At 39.2% G+C, this 19,276-nt stretch overlaps 2 protein-coding genes across 2 annotated transcripts in view; both read right to left on the bottom strand.

Annotated features, from left to right (window-relative positions):
* HHAT (hedgehog acyltransferase) overlaps positions 1-19,276 on the bottom strand; it is a 535,206-nt gene that overhangs the window by 287,316 nt on the left and 228,614 nt on the right. The window lies entirely within an intron of this gene.
* LOC122752919 (60S ribosomal protein L35a-like) lies at positions 15,641-15,973 on the bottom strand. The gene has a single exon (XM_043999914.1). The coding sequence runs from the start codon at positions 15,971-15,973 to the stop codon at positions 15,641-15,643; it is 333 nt and encodes a 110-aa protein (XP_043855849.1).

Genomic DNA, 19,276 nt, shown 5'->3' with positions numbered 1-19,276 from the left:
AAGTATCATATCAAATGTTGATGGGATTACAGATTTAGAGTTGGAAGGGACTCATCTCACCCAAGCACTTCATTTTGCAGGTGAGGAAATTAAGAACCAGAGAGAGAAGTCAAATTCCGAGGGTCTTTTCCTCAATCATCAGTTTTCATATTTGTCTCCCTTTTTTACTTTTAAAAAGAATTCTCTTAAAGGTACTTCATAATATGCACACATATTTTTTGGGGGGTGGAAATGCTTCAAACATCTCTTCTTGAACATCCATCTTTTCTCACGGGGGATTTGGTTAAGGTTTAAAGGGTACATCATATTGGGTTGCATCTTAAGCTCTTTTGTTCTTCAAAATAAACCATCCTATTTACTTCTGCAGTTTCTGGTGAGGATTAAATAATCTCGTAATATTCAAATTTCCTTTCCTTTATATTTAAAGGTCTTTCTACTGATCACTTGCTTAACTTTTCATTTGTACTTAGAATTATTAAATTTAACTACTATGTTTTTGTTGGTTTTTTTTTCCTGAAGACAATCTATAGATTCTTTTGATTGGCATTTTCTTTTCAATATTCAGAAATTCTTAGCAATTTTCTTGTATTATTTCTTACATTACAGTGTTTGGGATTTTAACTCATCATTTTCTTCTGGGAGACCAATAATCTCCAAATTGATTCTACCTATTCTGTCTCTGATATCAATTTGCTTTGCTTGTATAGCAATAATGTTTTCTTTTAACATGTTTTTCCTTCTCTTCCTCTAGATTGCCCTTAATTTCAGTATATTTGCATTCCTAATCAACTGTTCTCACTTTTGTTTCTTTGCTGATTGTTGCTATCATGGATTCAAGTTTTTCTATCCTGCCTATTTCTTCTGCTATCCAGGCCATAAATTCTGCTTTCAAGATGGTTATTTCTCTCTTGAGCCATTCCGTTATGGTTCCATGTATGCTGTCTTGGGAATCCATTCAGTATTCTGTCTCATAAGGCATTGATTAATTTTCCTTTGTTTTTCAATATCTATTCATAGATTCTGGACTCTGTTATCTGATCTGTAGATTAATATATTGTCTGTTATCAACATATTCCCTAATAGTTTATCTGCTTGCGCTCAAGGTTTCTAACTGAGCTCTCTTCCTCCTGAGGTGATTTGGTAATTTAAATCTTTTCCCCCTTATTTTCCCCTAATCACTTTCTGATACCTTCTCCTTCGATGGCACTTCCTATAAAAGCTAGATCTCAAAGCTGTCTCAAATTCCTCCAGCATTAGGAAATTCACTTTTCACTGGCCTTACTCTTCTGCCCCAAGTGACTTCTGGGGGGACAAAACTGGCCTCAACTAGATGCCAATCCCCTTTCAATTAGGCCTGGTAGAGCAACACACACGTTATTGCCCGTTTTCTGGCTAAATGGTGTTAAAGTGCAATGTATGTGTTGCCACCCCAGAGAGAGCATTCTTTTATTCCTCTACCTCCACATGATGGATCCTTCACAAGATGGGGTGGAATGGGCAGAGTTGAATTCTGTTGCTGGTTGCTACAGAATAGTGGGGTGAGGTCAGTGGTGGGGGTGAGCTGGCAGAAATAACAGTAGTAGCAAGGGAAATAATGAGTAGATCCCAGAGGAGAAACTCATGGATTCCATTGTACAGCCCTGCCAGAGCATGGAAGTTATTGGGGCAAGGGAGGCTGATTTAGGAGGCCCTTAGGAATTAGAGATTAATCTTCTCTGATATAAATTCATCATGTTGTTACCTTATTAGGGTTCTTGGTGTCTTAGCCTATTGAGGCAGCTGCAATTGCTTATCTCTTGCACATAATTCTTATTTTAGAGAGGTTTGAGAGATCACAAGAAACAAAGAAAATGTGTAGTCCTCATCTTCTTGGTCATATGACCAAGCAATTACATGATACATTAAACATTATTAAAAACTCATTTTATTTAAATCAACTCCACACAGCTTTAAATAAGAAACAAGAAATATGAGTCAGGACTCAAAAAAAAAGTGGACCACAAGAAAGTAAAACATTCAATTTGACTTTGTATGGTGAGTTCAGAGAAGAAGGAGTGGAATTCTCTGCTAAACTCCTATATAAGAACTATTTGCTCTGAAAGATGAAATAGGTTTAAGCATAAAGAGGTGAAAATGGCAGACATTTCTGGTACCAGATAAGACAGTTTATCATCAGATCTACAAAGTTATTCCCATTGAAATTGGTCTGATAAGAATATTAATCTGTCAACATGCTATTTCATATCCTATCTACCAACTACAACGGCAGGAATATAGGCTATGCTACCATATTCTCTACTTGGTTTCAAGGGTGAATATGAGCCTCCATCACTGAAATGGAAATCCAGTCTAGTGATCTAAAATTCATCAGGGACACTGAATCCCAAAGAATGGGTCAGACCATAGCTAAATATCCCCCAAACAAGCCAAAATGTCCCTAAACAATGTTTCTCTTCTAATGTCATTCTAGTATAGGAACTCAGAGGTAAAAGATACCTTGAAGATCATCCTACCCACCCTCCTCATTTTACATATGAAGTTAAAAGAGGCTTAGAGAGGTTAAACAAGTTTCCTACAGTCACATAACGTCAGAGCCAGAATTTGAATTCAGGTCTTATTCCACAACCAGTATGCATTCTGAAAATTAAAAACAAAGCAAAACAATGATCCTTCACACTCTTTTAGAAGTCAGCTTTTTAAATGCCTGTACCAAAAATTCCTACTGTGCTAAAGAATACTAGGTTTTTTTTTAATTATTTAGAATTTTATTTTTCCCAAATTTCATGTAAAAACAAATTTATTTATTTTCTCTGGTAAATACAATTTTTAACATCAATTTTTAAAACTTTGTGTTCCAAATTCTCTTCCTCCCTCCCTCGCCACCCCCCTCCCTAAATAACTCAAGCAATTCAATATAAGTTATACATGTGTAGTCATGCAAAACATTTCCACATTAGTCAGGTTGTGAAAGAAAACAGAAAAAACAAACTTTAGAAAAAAGAACTAACAAAAATATGTTTCAATCTGTATTCAGATACCATCAGTTCCTTCTCTGTAGATGGATTGCATTTTTATAAGTCCTTCAGAGTTGTCTTTGATCATGTATTGTTGAAAATAACTACGTCATTCATAACAGATCATCTTACAATATTGCTGTTATTTTGTATACAGTACATTTCATAAAGAACAATAGTTTTATGCCTCCCAGGGAAAATAGAAAATCCATCCTTTAGGGCGAAGTAAAGTTTTTGTTGCCTGAGAAACAGCTGCAAACAGATTCATGTTGTATACCCAACACCTGGCTTGGCCAACAACTGTAACCAGAGGGTGATGCAGTTGTGCTGAAATTCCAGCTACATACAAAGGTAGCATTGCCTTTGGTAGGAGAGTCTCTGACTATAGACCCATACAAAGATATTAGACTTCCAGCTGGCTCTTCCATAAAATTGTTACTTTTTATTATTAAATTTTATTGTAAAAGTTGATAATATAATCCCAACAGTAGACTATGTTCTCTCAGTTAAGTATAGAGAGACTTGCCATTAGCAAGCAGGTAGCCAATTTGCAAAGAATTCTTTGTCCATGGATATACATGAAACCAACTAAGTCATTATCAATAACAATGCATGACTCAGTAGATTCTGGATGTGTTAATGCTCCTTTTCCATATGAAAGCGTATGTTTTTTTAAAGTATGGTTGCTGTTCTTATTTGGACCTGTTAGCACGCCAAAATGAACACCTGTTGAGCTTCACAAAATAGTTTTGTCCTTCTGTGCATTTCTTTGCAATAGCCTGCCAATTTGTTCTTCCTGCCTCAAGCATTTTCTCACTACAGCCCATCATCCACTTAGTTTTAAAATTGATCTTCCTAAAGTGAAGATCTGAACAAGTAATCCCCCCCTACTCAATAAATTCCTGTGAATTCATATAACCTTCAGGATTAAATATAAAATCCCATTTTTAGCATTCAAAGCCCTTCAAAGCTTGGCCCCCTCTGCAATAGAGTGCTGCGATGGAGGTCAATCCATCCTCAGAGATGTCAAAGGAGCCAAGATTCAGAGAGGAGAGGAGGCAAGGGGGAGGTGAAAGAGCACACCCAGCATGAGGAAAAGCCAGTGAAAATGCTCGGAGTCAGGACATAAACTGTCATATGTAAGGAGCAGCAAAGAGACCTGTGCCACTAGATTGCAGAGTGCATGGCAGATAATAATATATAAGACGACTAGAAAGGAAAAAAAGAAACAAGTATTTATTAAGCACCTACTACATGCCAGGCATTGTGCTAAATGCTTTACAAATATTATCACATTTGATCCAACAGCCCTGGGAAGTAGGTACTATTATTATCATCCCCACTTTACAGATGAGGAAACTTAAATAGCCTTTAAACAACTTACCCAGAATCACACAGAAAGTGTCTGGGGGGGCAGCTAGGTGGTGCAGTGGATAGAGCACCAGCCCTGGAGTCAGGAGGACCTGAGTTCAAATCCGGCCTCAGACACTTAACACTTACTAGCTGTGTGACCCTGGGCAAGTCACTTAACCCCAATTGCCTCAGGTAAAAAAAAAAGAAAGAAAGAAAGAAAGTGTCTGAAGCCTGATTTGAACTCAGGTCTCTTCCTGACTCCAGGTATAGCCCTTTATTCACTGAGCCTCCCTCACGGTCTCAGAATACAAATAGGTCAACTCTAGCAGTTCCTGGCCAAGGTAGAAAAGGTCCTGAGCATGGGAGCACTGGGAGACTTTGTTTCTGTCCTAAAAAGGCTACCCCAGCTCCCTCCATTTGTGGACATTCTTCACCAAAATGGTTGTAGAATGAGATGTTTTTCATTCACATCTTGGAAAGCATGCTTATACCACCCCTCCAGGAAGGATTTCCAAACTACCAAACTGCAGAGGGACTGAAGTGCTAGAGTAGGGACCAGAATCAACAAGAATATTCCCTATTAACTTTGCTTGTGTCCATCCAGCATTAGCTGGCTGCCATTGTCTCTTTTTCCTCTCTCTCTCTCTCTCTCTCTCACACACACACACACACACACACACACACACACACACACACACACACGCAAGAAGTTTGTGCATATTTATTTACTTAGAAGCTGATTCCCTGGAAGGACACTCTAAATCACACTCTGGATTTCTTCACAAAAATCTTTTACAAGCACACCCAGCGTATAAGGCTCAAATTGATTAGCTCAGGATTTCAGCACAATGTAGAACATATCTGATCTTCTTCATCTCTATCCATAAAGTTTTGGGGTATTCAATTCTACAAGTGTCATTTTCCTTCCTGTTCTTTCCCCATCTGGCAGTGCACATGCTGTAACCAAAATGGCATCACAAAGCAACTGACCCCAGATTTAAGTCCTGCTCAGGGCTGAAAATGAAAACCCACTTGGGAAAACATAGAGGAAAAAGTAAGACCCTAGCTGGCAGCAAGAATATGTTCTGTGAAACATCCTAGCTGACAGATCTGATAAGGAAATGAGAACTGAGCATTGTTAACCCCAGGAGGACAGCTAGTACAAGCCTGAAAGGGAAAATGGATTGATTATCATACTGGAGGATCATCAAGTGCATCAGGTGAATCTACCCAGGATCTGACTGCCCTGGAAGTCATATGGGAAAATGTCTGATGACGTGTAGATTATGCCGTGTGTGTGTGTGTGTGTGTGTGTGTGTGTGTGTGTGTGTGTGTGATAGAAGGACACAATGCAGAACTTTGAAGCTGAAAAGGACATTAGAGATCAGCTAGGATAATCTTGGGCCAATTTTACAAAGATGACACTGAGTCTCAGAGTTTGCTACAGGTCATATAGCTAGTGTGTTACAGAGCCCAGAAGGCAAGGGATTGCTGAACTAGGCCATGTGTTCTTTCTCCTACATCAGTGCTAGCTAGCTATGACATTCTATATGCAAAGTACATTTCTAGCCAAGTCCCTTTTTTGTCCCCTCCTTTCCTTCCTACCCTGTAACTTTGATTCTAGCTGGCTCTCTTCCAGGTTGCAGCCTTGCCACCTTCACCACTTGGATATATTCATTCTGGCTTGCTGCCCAAGTTCCATCCTCATCTTTCCTTCCAAAAGTAATTAGTGGAAAAAACAGAATGTATCCTTTCCAATGAAGCCCGAGTCTAAGGTCAAGAAAGACACTTCTTCCAAGAAGTCTTCAATCGCAGTCTATTCTGTGCAGCTCAGAGAATCATAGAATATTAAAGCTGCAAACTGGACCTTAGAAACAACCATAGCACTCTATTTCACAGGTAAAGAAACAGAACTCCAAGGACCTTATTCCTTGTTATCTCAGCATATATGCAGAGTGCCACCTAGGTGTTCATTTATGTGATTTTAATCTCAATTGGATGCTAGGTGGTCCAGTGGATACATCTTCCACCCTGGAGTCAGGAAAACCCTAGTTCAATCTAGCCTCAGATACTTCCTAGCTTGTGCGGCTCTGGGCAAGTCACTTAACCCTGTTTGCCTCTGTTTCCTTATCTGTAAAATGATCTGGAGAAGGAAATGGCAAACCATTCTAGTATCTTTGTCAAGAAAACCCCAAATGGGATCATGAAGAGTTGGACACAACTGAAAGGCCTAATAAAAAAACAATCCTACAAAATTCAGGGTTGTGTTACTCAGATTTTTCATTTAAAAGATTTAATAGATTTTGTTTTACCTTGCTCTGCAAAGTACTGTTATCATTTACATCCTTTTAGAATGTAAAAAGAGCCCCTTCCTTCCCTCTTTTTTTCTTCCTTTCATCCACCTAAAGGAAGCTTGATGGTACAGTGGATAGAGCTCTGGGCCTGGAGTCAGGATGACCAGAGTTCACATTTAGCCTCAGTCACTTAATAGTTATATGACTCTGGGCAAGTCATTTCACCTTTGTCTGTCTCCATTTCCTTATCTGTAAAATAGGAATAATAACACTTATCTTCCAGGGTTGTTGTGAGGATCAAATGAGATAATAATTGTAAAGTGTTTAGCAGAATGCCTGGCACACATAGTAAGTACTATATAAATGTCAGCTATTATCATTATGTAATCTGAGTTGCACAAATGTATTTTGCCTATTCCACATTGTTGATTATATGTGGGAAGGAGTAAGATGGAGAGCTTTGGTGGAGGCATTCTTCTTTTGTTGCTTCAGGAGAAGACACACTAAATTCCAGACTCTCTTCAAGGAGAGACCCAAGGAGAGATAATGAACAGACTTTGAAATACAGACACATAGCAGAAAGCTGACTCCGCAACATGGTCCAGCTTGCCTCACTAGACACCTTAGGGAATTCCTCCCCAGGTGAAATCCAGGACTCTCTCACTTGAGCTAAGATATGTGACTCCTAGTGGGAGAGCTCATTCACTCTGTATATTTTCTGACATATTCTCCTCTGTATTAGTTCTCTGATTTTAGACAGAATAATAGAAAAGAAATTGAACAAGTCACAAATAAGCTCCCAGAGAGGGGCAGCAGGGGAGGGAGGAAGAAGAAAGCCTCTGGAACCAGATGGACTTACAAATGAATTCTAGCAAACATTCAAAGAACAACTAATTCTAGTAAATTGCTTGAAAAAATAGGGAAAAGGGTCATACCTAATTCCTTTTATGGTCTTGATATGTATAGTAGGGAGAATCAAAACCAAGAATGAAAATTATAAATCAATATCCCTAATGAAAATTGACAGAAACTATTTAAATAAAACATTAGCCAAGAAGTTATGCAGCAACATATCACAAAGATTGTACATAATGACCAAGTTGGATTTATATCAAGAATGTGGAGTTAGTTCAATATTAGCAAAACTATCGGCATAAGAGAAAAGAGAGAATATTCTCCTTTTGTTGTTGTTCAGTTGTGTCAGACTCTTCATGACCCTGTTTGTTGTTTCTTGGCAAAGATACTGGAGTGGTTTGCCATTTCCTTCTCCAGTTCATTTTGCAGATGAGAAAACTGAGGTAAAGTCACATAGCTAGTAAATACCTGAGGCCAGATTTGAACTCAGGAGAATGAGTCTTCCTGACTTCAGGCCTAGTACCTGATCTACTTTGCCACTTAGCTGCCCCAAATATCTTCCTGGGGGATGACAGATAGCAGCTACTTCAACCTGGACTTGGTGATACATCTTAAATGAATATTGAAGGAGGAGAGGTGTTTGAGTTATGGTGGTAAAGAGAAAATTTGGAAGCAGTAACTAGGAGCAGAGAGTATTACAACTCTAGCACCTTGACCAATTACTATAAGTATGATTGAAAACACAGCTAGGCATGGAAAAACTTTGTCATTATAAGGGAGCCAGGTGTTGGTGAGGACAAGGAGATGAAAGTTGTGAGAAAGGAAATGGTATAAAATGAAGGTGTTTGCAAATTATAGGGTTTGTATCCCAGAAGGCATAGAGGAAGGGGTGGACAAATAACAAGTGAGACCTGAAGGTATAGGTTAGGACTGAGGAAAAGGGAGCAGGCAATTGTGGATGAAGTAGGGACAGTTGTTCTTTAGTAGGTGAGGGCTCGGTATTACAGAAACGAGGAAAGGTTTGGGGCATGAGTATACTAACCACTGGGGAAGGAGTCAACGCAGATGACAGTGAAGTCTGCTGATGAATGCAGGTGTTCAGAAGAGTTGCCTTGAACTATGTGCCCTGCAGTGTTGCTATGACCTAGGGCAAGCTTGCTGGTTTTGTGGCCTGAACCTCATTGTCTACTTGGGAAATCTAGCAAGGATAAGTAAATTATCCTACTCCTGAAGGCTCAGATAGCAGAGCGTGGCCCTGTTGTGCCCTCTAAGATTAGGAAGCCTACAGAGAAGAGAAGAAGGGGTTTGTTAACATTTAGAAAAGGAAGTAATGATCATTATAAGATAGAATGGGCTCATCAAGCATTAATGCTAGCTGATCTCATTTCCTTTTTTTGTTTGTTTTTTGTTTTTGGGGGGTTTTTTGCGGGGCAATGGGGGTTAAGTGGCTTGCCCAGGGTCACACAGCTAGTAAGTATCAAGTGTCTGAGGCCGGATTTGAACTCAGGTACTCCTGAATCCAGGGCTGGTGCTTTATCCATTACGCCACCTAGCCGCCCCCTTCATTTCCTTTTTTTAAAAAAAAATAACTAGATTTGTGGATTATGAGAATGCTATGAACATAGACTATCTGTATTTCAGCAATGAATCAGAAAAGCATCTTTAAAAGCATCCTTGTAGATTGAATGATAACATGCTTAGGTAGGTGTGGAATTGGCTAACTGGCCAGCCCAAAACATTACTGGTTCAATGTCAAACAGGAAGATGGAACTATATGGTCTTAGAGTTAAATGAGAGAAAATCAAAATCAAGAATGAAAACTACAAATCAATATTCCTAATGAAAATTGACACAATTTAATAAAACACTGCCATTGTTTAAATTTGAAAGGGATGTCAGAGATCATCTGTTTCCATTCTTCCATCTGTACTAGAGTGCCCCAGGGCTCCATTCTTGTACCTGTTGTGCACAGTGTTTTTACCAGTGAATTTGATAAGGGCATCTGTGGCATGCTTATCAAATCTATGGTTGTTACAAAGCCAAGGTGGAAATTAATATGCCAGACAACAGAATCAGAACCTGAAAAGGACAAGTTGAACTATCAGAATTGAATCAAGATGAAATGAAATAAAAAGAAATTTTAAATATTACATGTGGATTTTTAAAAAAATAATCTTCATGGGGAACAGGACAAAGGATAAATGGCTAGAGAATGATTCACTTCCAAAAAGATCTAGTGCTTTTTAAACACTACAAAAGTTGGATGAGAGTCATCTGTGTGATTTGGCAGACCCAAATGTAATATGATCATAGGCTGTATTCCATAAATTCAGCAACAACTTCAAACAATATTAAGCATCCACTGTGGGCAGAGCACTGTGCTAAGCACTGAAGGAAACAAAAAAATCTAAATACAACTTGGATCTCCCTCACCAAGATCATAATCTACTAGGGAGATATGACCCATCCAGGATCTATTATTTCTTCTTTATACCCTTCACCAACACAGATCATGATCCCTCTACTTAGACAAGTCAACATTATTAAATGCTTACTATGTGCCAGGCACAGTGCTTTAAGCACTGGGGATATGAAGAAAGGCAAAAAAAAAAAAAACAAAAGCCAGTCAGTGCTCTAAAGGAACATGAATTCCAATAATGCAAGACAACCCTCACAAGGCTGAGAGACAAAGAATATGCTAACATATCTAATTTACTGTCATTTCCTCTGATTAAGCCATAACTATTTTTGTTGTGGGGTCATTTGACAGGACCAAAGACTTCAGTGTCTGAGAACTTTCATTTCAGGGTCTTTGGAGCTGTGGCTGTGGCTATGGAGGAGTTGGGACTGCATCATCTGTGGCAGGAGTTGCCAGTCTCATCTCCAGAGGGGTTGCCCATGAGGAAATCATTATTAATAATGGATGGGGGGGAGGGGGGGAACTAGATAAGGTTTTTTTGGTTTTGGGGTTTTTTAGTGAGGCAATTGGGGTTAAGTGACTTACCCAGGGTCTGAGGCCGGATTTGAACTCAGGTACTCCTGAGTCCAGGGCCGGTGCTCTATCCACTGTTGTGCCACCTAGCTGCCCCACAGATCAGTTTTAGCACACACACCCCTTGAGAAAGCTCAGTTCTTGGGAAAGTTCTAGTTTCTTTCAGGGCCAGCCTAAGGGTATAATACAAATGGAGATAGACTCTTTTCTCTAGGTAAATTGAGCTGATTAAGCCACACCTAGATAATGGACTTTGCAACTTAGGGAAAAGTCTTTTTCCATACTTGCCCCATGTCATCTTTAGAGACCATTTTAATTTGGACCACCCTCAAGTCAAGTCAACCAATGGAATTGAATGATGCTAACCAATTAGCTTTAATCAATGTATAGTAACCCACCTTTATCAAAAGAGGACAAAAGCCTTAAATATGAGGTCGGCTCCATCTTGGCTTGATTTCTTGGCTTTCCTGGCCTCCTAGACCCGCTGTCACTGGGGCTCTTAGGACAGGGTAGGTTGGTAGGCCATGTGCTCTCTGAGAGACAACATGGTGCTGGGGTTTTTCTGCTTGTGTTAACTTCCACTCGGTCAATTCTTTACTAGCATATTAATTGATAACAAATACTGCCAAAATGGGTGCAATAGCCATTATTATATATAAATAGCCATTAATATATTAGCAGCAAATAATTTAGAAAACCCAGTCTACCCAAGTTAACAAATACTCCCCATTGGATGACTTCTAAAAGAACTGGGCTGAAAGCAAAGCCAGTTGTGTGGGATGCACTGCTCTGCCCTGGGCTCTTGGTGGTGCTGATGGTTTGACTTGCCTGGCACATGCCAGTTCCTGTCTCTATCCCTCTTGGTGACTTACTGCTTCAGCTGAGCTGGCTTGCCTATCCTTTGGATGGCTGTTTTCTCCACAAGGATGATCTCATGGATGATGGCTACAGGGTTGAGGGGCAGGCAGGCAGCTAGACTCTTTATAGCGAGAGACTCATAAAAGGACCTGCCACTCAGATTTCCCATGTGAAAGCTTTAATTGAGTGCTATTACTGTTTGCTTCTTTCCTCCCTCCCTCCTTTCCTCCTTCCATCCTTCTTTCTACCTAAAGGAAGTTAGGTAGAATAGTGTAATGGCACTCTGGACCTCTAGTCAGAAAGACTTGAGTTCAAATCTGTCCTCTTACTTACAGACACTTACCAGCTTTGAAACCCTGGGCAAGTCACTTAACCTTTGTCCCAATTTCCTCAATTGTAAAATGGGGATCATAACAGCACCTATCCCACAGGGCTGTTGTAACAAATCAAATGAGATTAATGACTATAAAGCACTTAGCATAGCACCTGGCACATACTAGGTATGGTAACATAGTAGGTACTTAATAAATGCTTGTTTCCCTTCATCCTCCCCATTTGTTAAAATGGGATCTGAGCAAAATATAATTTGATTTCATTCCTATATTCTGTTGCTAATGTTAATGTTGTTAATGTTTTGTCTCCATAGATGAGCTTATGAGTGGTTTAAAGACAAAGACTCAGTGTTCCTCAGGCAGCTGGTGATGGATAATGATGATGGCTGGTATTTATATAACACTTTCAGGTTGAAGAAATGCTTTATATACATTAACTAATATGATACTTATAAAAACCCTGTGAGCTGCGTACTACAGCTCCCGATTCTCCAGTTATTAGTGTTTCTTGTCTTGTCCCCCAATTCTTTTGTATCACTGTCTATAGATTTTTGTATTTAGTTATCTATATTCTCATAAATGTAAACTTTTTGAAGGTAGGGGCTTTCTGTTTTTACCTTTGTCTCCCCAGCACAGAGTCTAGCACGCTGTAGGAAATTAACAAAGTGTGTTGAATTGAGTCCTCATAATAGTCAATATTTATAAAATGTTTTAGTTCTAGATGAAGAAACTGAGTCTCAGTGAGTATGGTCATACAATGAGTAAGCAGTAGGAGTAATCCACCAAAGGCTGGATGACCACTTATTGGGTAGGATGGAGAGGGGATTCTCGTTCAGGTACAGGTTGGTTCATATGGCTGCTGAGGTTCCTTCCAACTGTGACATCCTATAGATTGTCACAGGTAGGATTTAACCTCAGGTCTGTCCTGACTGCACATTCTACACTATAGCATGCTGCCTCTAAAAGTTTGCAAAGTTCTCTCCCTTCCATATATTGGGAAATAAGACAAGAGTGTATGGAAAACTAACAGCAATATTAGTCCATACACATGTATGACTTATATTGAATTGCTTGAGTTCTTGGAGAGGGGGGGAGGAAAGAAGAAAATTTGGAACAAAAAGTTATAAAAATTGATGCTAAAATTTGTTTTTATATGCAATTTGGGAAAAATAAAATTCTAAAGAAAAAAAAAATATATTAGTCCAGCCCAGAAATTCTCTCAGTATCATGCCAAGCATAGTAGTATAAGTTACAAAAAAGGAAAACCAAAATGAGGGTTCTTTAAAAGGTTGTCTTTGTGATACAATAAGTGTGATAAAACCTGAGAAATGTCTTTGGGGAAAACTCAGGAAAATATAGAAAGTACATTGCAATGTACATGAACATTCCATTTTATTTTACTCCAATAAGGAATTTTTAAAGCCGGTGTAATGTAAAGAACTTTTGACAGCCTTCATATTTTTTCTTTCAAGTGGCATTGATTTTTCTTTCTCCAGCAGCTACATTTATTTTATTGAATGAGGAGGGGGTGGGGTGGGAAGCAGCCTCCACCAAATTCTGCTGCATTGCAGATAATTTAGGCAGCAAGATCAGCATTTGTAGGAAAGATTCAGTCTGAGGAAATTACATCTGAGAGCTCAAATACACCTTTAAAATGACAATAGTAAAATTGACAAGCTTCTATACATAAAAGGGAATCACTGTCCATAGTATCAACTTATATGAATACTGCATAAATAAGTATTTGTGTGGCCACATTTTGGTGATACGCAGATGATACCTGTCCATTTGCAGATAGGTAAACAGTCTGCCTGGGAGTAGTCAAATGGTTCCAGTCTAAGTAAAGAGAAGTATTTAAGGTCATTAAAAAAAAAAAACAATCAAAATGACAAGGAATTTTAAAATAGGGGTGGTTATAATGGAATGTCAACTTCTCACTTGAGCTAAATGGAATAAACAGCAATTATGAAATATTTAGTCATTATATACTTTGATGTAATAACTGAAACATAGAGAAAAGAAACTGAACTCAGTGACATCTCATTTCCCTAACATTACATAAAATATTTTATGTAAGCTAATTTTGCAGATGATTAAAGCGTCTCTCTTTAAATTACAAAACTTCATGAAGTTGCAATTTGAGATGGAAGAAAAATATTTGCTGAAAGCTGTTGAATCTGGTCTAATCTATACTTGAGCAAGAATTCCCTCTAAAATACCCCCAGCAAGCGGTCACCTGACCTCTGAGTACATAACACTGATGGAAAACCATTCTATGAGGCAACACTTTCTATTTGTGGACAAGTGTTGTTGTTCAGAATTTCTTTACAAAAGTGAGCTTAAATGGGCCTCCTTCCCACTTCCATCCAGTGCTCCTAGGTCCTCCCTCTGGAATCAAGCAGAAAAGCCTAATTCTTCTACAAAGCAGTCCTTCATTTATGTCCATTATGTCCATTATAACCACTATCATATCTTCCCTCTCCAAGTTTCTTCTTCTCCAGGTTAAGTTTCCCCCAATTCTCTCAGTTGATACCAGATGCAGTATTCTCACCATCTAGTAGTCTTCTTCTAGCTACCACCCAGCTTCTCAATGGTCTTCCTAAATATAATATTCAAAGCAGGATATAATACTCCACCAATCTTCACCCAGTCTTCCAAATTCAAAAGCCTGGTATTATCTTTGACTATTTTCTTTCCCCATCTCTTTTATCTCATTGATAATGAAGTCCTCTCAATTCTGCTGCCTCAGCATCACACATCTTTTTCCTTTTTTTATTCCTCTTCTCTCCATCCTGGTGCAGGCTCTCATTGGACTGTTGCAGTAGCCTCCTAACATATCTTTCTTTTTCTATTTTTCTCTCTCTTCCAATCCATCATTTGTATTGGACTCATCTTACTTTATCAATCCAGTCACGTTATTCTTCTACTCCAGGGCTATCAATGGCTCCCCATTGTCTACTACATAAAATTTAAACTACTTAGTCTCATATTCAAGGGCTTCCACAACTTGGCATCAACCTGTCTTGTCTCATAATCTCTCCTCATTCCCCTTATACTTAAATTTAACTGGATTATTTACTACCTTCCATCATACCTAATATCTCTTACATTTTATCTGTCCTCTCCATTCACATAGCCACCACCCTAGTTCATCACTTCTCACTTGGATTATTGCTATAACCTCTTAATTGATCTCCCTGCCCCAGGTTTATCCAACTCCAATCCATCCAGGAAGGAGCACAGTGCAACAGGACAGCTTTGAAAGCTACAGGTTGAAATTATTATTCACTTAAAAAGAAAAGCAGACTGTACATAATAGAGACCTGACATTTCATGTTCATAGCTGTTAAATAATATGCCTAAAGGATAGGTGTGAGTAGATCATGTCCCTCAATGAACTGATGGTTCCCTATTATTTCTAGGGTCATATTCAAAGTCTACTGTTTAATACTTAAAATCATTCATACATAACCTGGCTCCAATCTACCCTTATAGACCAAGAAAGCTTGGATAACATTCATGCCCTTTTCAGTGCAGTCAAACCCAGAATATCCAAGATAATGTTCTTGGCAACTAATTGTCAACTATGCTTAGAGCTCTTAAAGCCCACTCAAGCCTTCTACAGGGGCCTTAGCACCTTGGCTCCATTGCTACAAACTGTGTTCTTGGAGCAAAACTTCTCTCTTTTTATTAAAATTCTGAACTTAATAAACAATAAAGAAAGTGAGCATTTCCTACAGAGTAGAACAGAAAAAGAAAGACTGTACATGAAATGGTAGATTTCTATGATGCACATTCTGCTTTTCTCTTTAAGTCATAATTTCAACTTGTACCTTTCAAAGCTATCCTGTTGCACTATGCTCCTTTCTGGCCTTGCTTCTCTTTGCACTTATTTATTTACATTTGCAAAACGTGTAATTTTATTCAATCAGTTTTCATATTCTAGATCCTTGAGGGACACAGCATCACTCGGATCCTGTGTCCAATGGCCTTGGCAGGAAGATTGCTTCTGAACTTGGCCCGAACTATTCCACTATTACCATGAGCCTGAGTAACTTTCCCCCAGATCACTCTTGTTCTGTTGGGTTTCCCACAAGGAGTCGCTGTGTTGTTTTTTGCCTTGTATACAAAAGCACATATCTTTCCCAAATAGAATTCAGTTTCATCTCGAGCATAGACTCCTTCAATTTTCAAAAGAGCTGTATGTTCCTTCTGGTTTTGCAGGCCATGCTTGCAGCCAGCAAAAATGGCCTTGGACCACAGTCTTCCAGGCATTTTGCTGTTCTAGAAGTCCTGTTTCTAGGAGGCCCCTGAGGCTCCAAGATGGAGGAAAAAGTCTTTGCACTTTTTTTAAAAAAATGCCTCAATGACCCTCTTTTCTTTTTTCTTGCTACCTTATCCTATCACCCATTTCCAGGGGAAAAATAAAGAAAAAGTAAAGCATGTACTAAGGATGCAATCAAGTAAAGCAAATTCCCACCTCTCCCGAGAGACATCTCACAAATACATGCCCTAGCCAAAAGAAACATCCCCTGAAAGCAATTTGCAATGTGAAAAATACATTCCTTACAGCCAGCCAGGGAACTAGGCAATGTATCTATTATTATGCATATTTTACAGGGGGAGAAATGGGGTGGAGAATGAAGGAAGATGGGATATAACTAATAATTTAAACCTAGTGGAAAGAATACCCACCAGCTCTGCAATCATAGAACCACAGATCTTGAACTGAAATGGATCTTAGAGGCTATCAGTGACAAGTACACTCCTCTCTTTTTCAGGTGAGGAAACTGAGGCAGACAGGTTAAATGACTTGCCCAACATTACACAACTACTAAGTGTCTAAGGCAGTATTTGAACCCATCTCATAGTATCATGGATTTATAACTGAAATGAACCTTAGAGGCCACTGAGTCCAACCCTTCCCTCATTTTGCACAAGATGGTAAGTCCCCCAAAAGCTATCCAAAGATAAAGAATTTGAGGCAGGTTTTAGATTTGAGTCATCTGCATGAACCATCTACCAGAAATCTTTTGTCAGGCAGCCAGCATTAAGGGACCAGGCACTGGACTTGGGGTCAGGAGGAACTAGGATCAAATCCTACCTTTGGTACTTGTTTTACCACAATTTTCATAGCTATATCTGTTTTTATATTTATAAAATGAGAACAGTTGGATGAGATGTACTAGATTGTCTCTTCTAGTTCCAGAGCTATGATCAAATCCAGGACTTGACCACAAAAACCTTGCCTTTCTCCAAATTACTGTCCCTACTATGGGGAAAGGGGACTCAAGACATATGTTCTATAAATAGTAATCAAAGAGGTAAAATTTGTAAAGTATTTAGCAAAGTGCTAGATAAATGCCTATTCCCTTCCCTCCCCTCCTAGTTTACATCCTTGTTTTAAAGGTGTCCATGTATCATTATTATTTAGTTCACATAATTGGAGTTGTCTCTACAGTATAGATCACTTAAATATTGGTATATGCTACCTTGTGGAAGTCTCTGCTCACCACTGAAGACCAGAAAAAAACATAGGAAATTCTGATCAGAAAAAAAAATATATTTCAATGTCCTCAAAGTAACCTAAGTGTCCCATTTTGAATGTTGTTAGTAATGGCCGTCAGCTGATACTCAGCCTAGGTTTCACATTTACCCCCATCCTTGCCCATGGATTTCCTTATTGAGGCAATGTATTTACCACTAGCAGTGGCTAACTGAAACCCTCTAGCTGAAAGCAGACTGGAATGCATATTTTAACCCCAAACCAGAGGGCAGGGGGAAGGAGGAAGCTAGGAATTGGGAAAGGGGGCTTCAAGGAGAAGAGGCATGTCAAATGTAGATGAGAGCAGTTGCTGAGGTGGCCACATTAGAGAGTAAGCATCCCAAACAGGTGGGGAGTGGGATAGAAACTTGATTTAAAAAGCAACGAGCCCTGAACTTTAACAAATCATGAGGAAATAAATTGCCTCCATGAGTCTCAGAGACACTCCAGCTGCCAACAGTTCCCCAGTCTGGCACATGGATCATAAATTTGAATGAAACGAGTCATTTCTCTTCTAACTACCTGTCTGCACCTCCGAATCACCTCCTTAGGTCACCTTCCATTTTGAGTTGAAATGGTTTGTCTGAGTTCCCAGGTGAATCCTTTAGAAAAGTTTCAATGGAGCCTTGAAACAAAGAAACCGGAGGAACAAAATCAAGGTGTCTCAGCTAGTCCAGGAATCTCAGCAAACTTGTCGGGGTTTAGTCTCTAACTGACCACAGGCTGATTAGTTCCCTTAGCTAAGGTGAACATTTTCATTAAGGGAACATTCTTAGTTATCACATGTCCACATTTCTGCTGCAGTTGGTATATATTTGGGGGCAGCAATCCCTATGATTACTGCTGGAAGGTGTCCACCATTCTTTCCAGTCCTCCCACAGCAGAAACTGGAGACCTGCATGATCTGTAACAAAATTCTACTGTTGCCCTTGATCCCAGACAGGGGAAGATGTAGGATCAGGTCTTAATAGAAACTAACTTGGGAGGTAGTATATATAGCACAATGAAAGTATACTACTTTTAAAATAAAGGGACTTGGGTTCAAATCCTTTCCTCACCACTTACTTTTGGAGTTGACCCTTTCTAAACCTGTTTCCTCATCTACAAAATAAAAAGACTGGACTAGATGACCAATGAGATCCTCCCATTGCTAAATTCTAGGACCCTTTGATCTGAGGGCTACGAAGTATCCATGGTTCTGACACGGTTCTGTCCATGGTTCCTGAAATGTGGAAGAAGAACAGAGATCTTATATTCTGGAATTTCTGGCATAGGCCATGGCATATGTTAGGAGTAAAATCATATTGGTGTGTATGAAACCTCTCTTTGTATTGTTCAGACTAAAAGCTCATGGTTGATTCTGTAACTGTACAGCAAACAAACTCTTAGAATACAAGAAAAAATAGCTAATCTTTGTCTGGAGACAAAAATCTATTCTAATGAGAAAGCATTTATTAAGTACCTACTATGTGCCAGGGACTTTGCGTGGTTTACAATTATCTCATTATAAGTATTATAATGATTGGAATGACGCCACCCTGCTGGAGACTTGCTATAGGAAAGCTCCACCAGGAGAAGTCTCTGAGGGCAAGGACATGTGGCTTTCTTTGGCGTCAGGAAGTGATGTTTGCTTGTGGGAGGAAGAAGGAGTGAGGCTGGCGCTCTGACTGGCGCTCTTTTGCAGGACTCTGTGCAGAGCGGAGGAGGGAGAGTGGTAGCTCCCCGAGATAGATAGATGAATCTAGGCCTTTCTCTCTCTTTTTACCAAATCCTTATTCTCCTTAATAAATGCTTAAATGTCTAAACTATTGCTAAAGCTTATAATTTATTGGCGACCTTCATTTAGATTTTGGATAGTATAGCTAGAATTTTAGCCCCTTATAGTATACAGAAAGCAAACAAACAAGGTTTAAAGAGAGCAGGCCCCTGAAACTAAACAGTACTAATTCAACAGACAGGAGGGGAGAAGACCATGTCCTATAACAGTGATTCAGGCACAGACAAGACAATAGCAAAATTCTATCCACTCGGTA

The sequence above is a fragment of the Dromiciops gliroides genome, chromosome 4 (genome assembly GCF_019393635.1).
Source record: "Dromiciops gliroides isolate mDroGli1 chromosome 4, mDroGli1.pri, whole genome shotgun sequence".
Lineage (NCBI taxonomy): Eukaryota > Metazoa > Chordata > Mammalia > Microbiotheria > Microbiotheriidae > Dromiciops > Dromiciops gliroides.
The sequence above is the reverse complement of the archived record's forward strand: the minus strand, read 5'-3'. Positions and strand labels throughout refer to the sequence as shown.

What these genes read in the sequence shown, in the direction of transcription:
- LOC122752919 (XM_043999914.1), bottom strand. Translation starts at nt 15,973, where the DNA reads ATGCCTGGAAGACTGTGGTCCAAGGCCATTTTTGCTGGCTGCAAGCAT.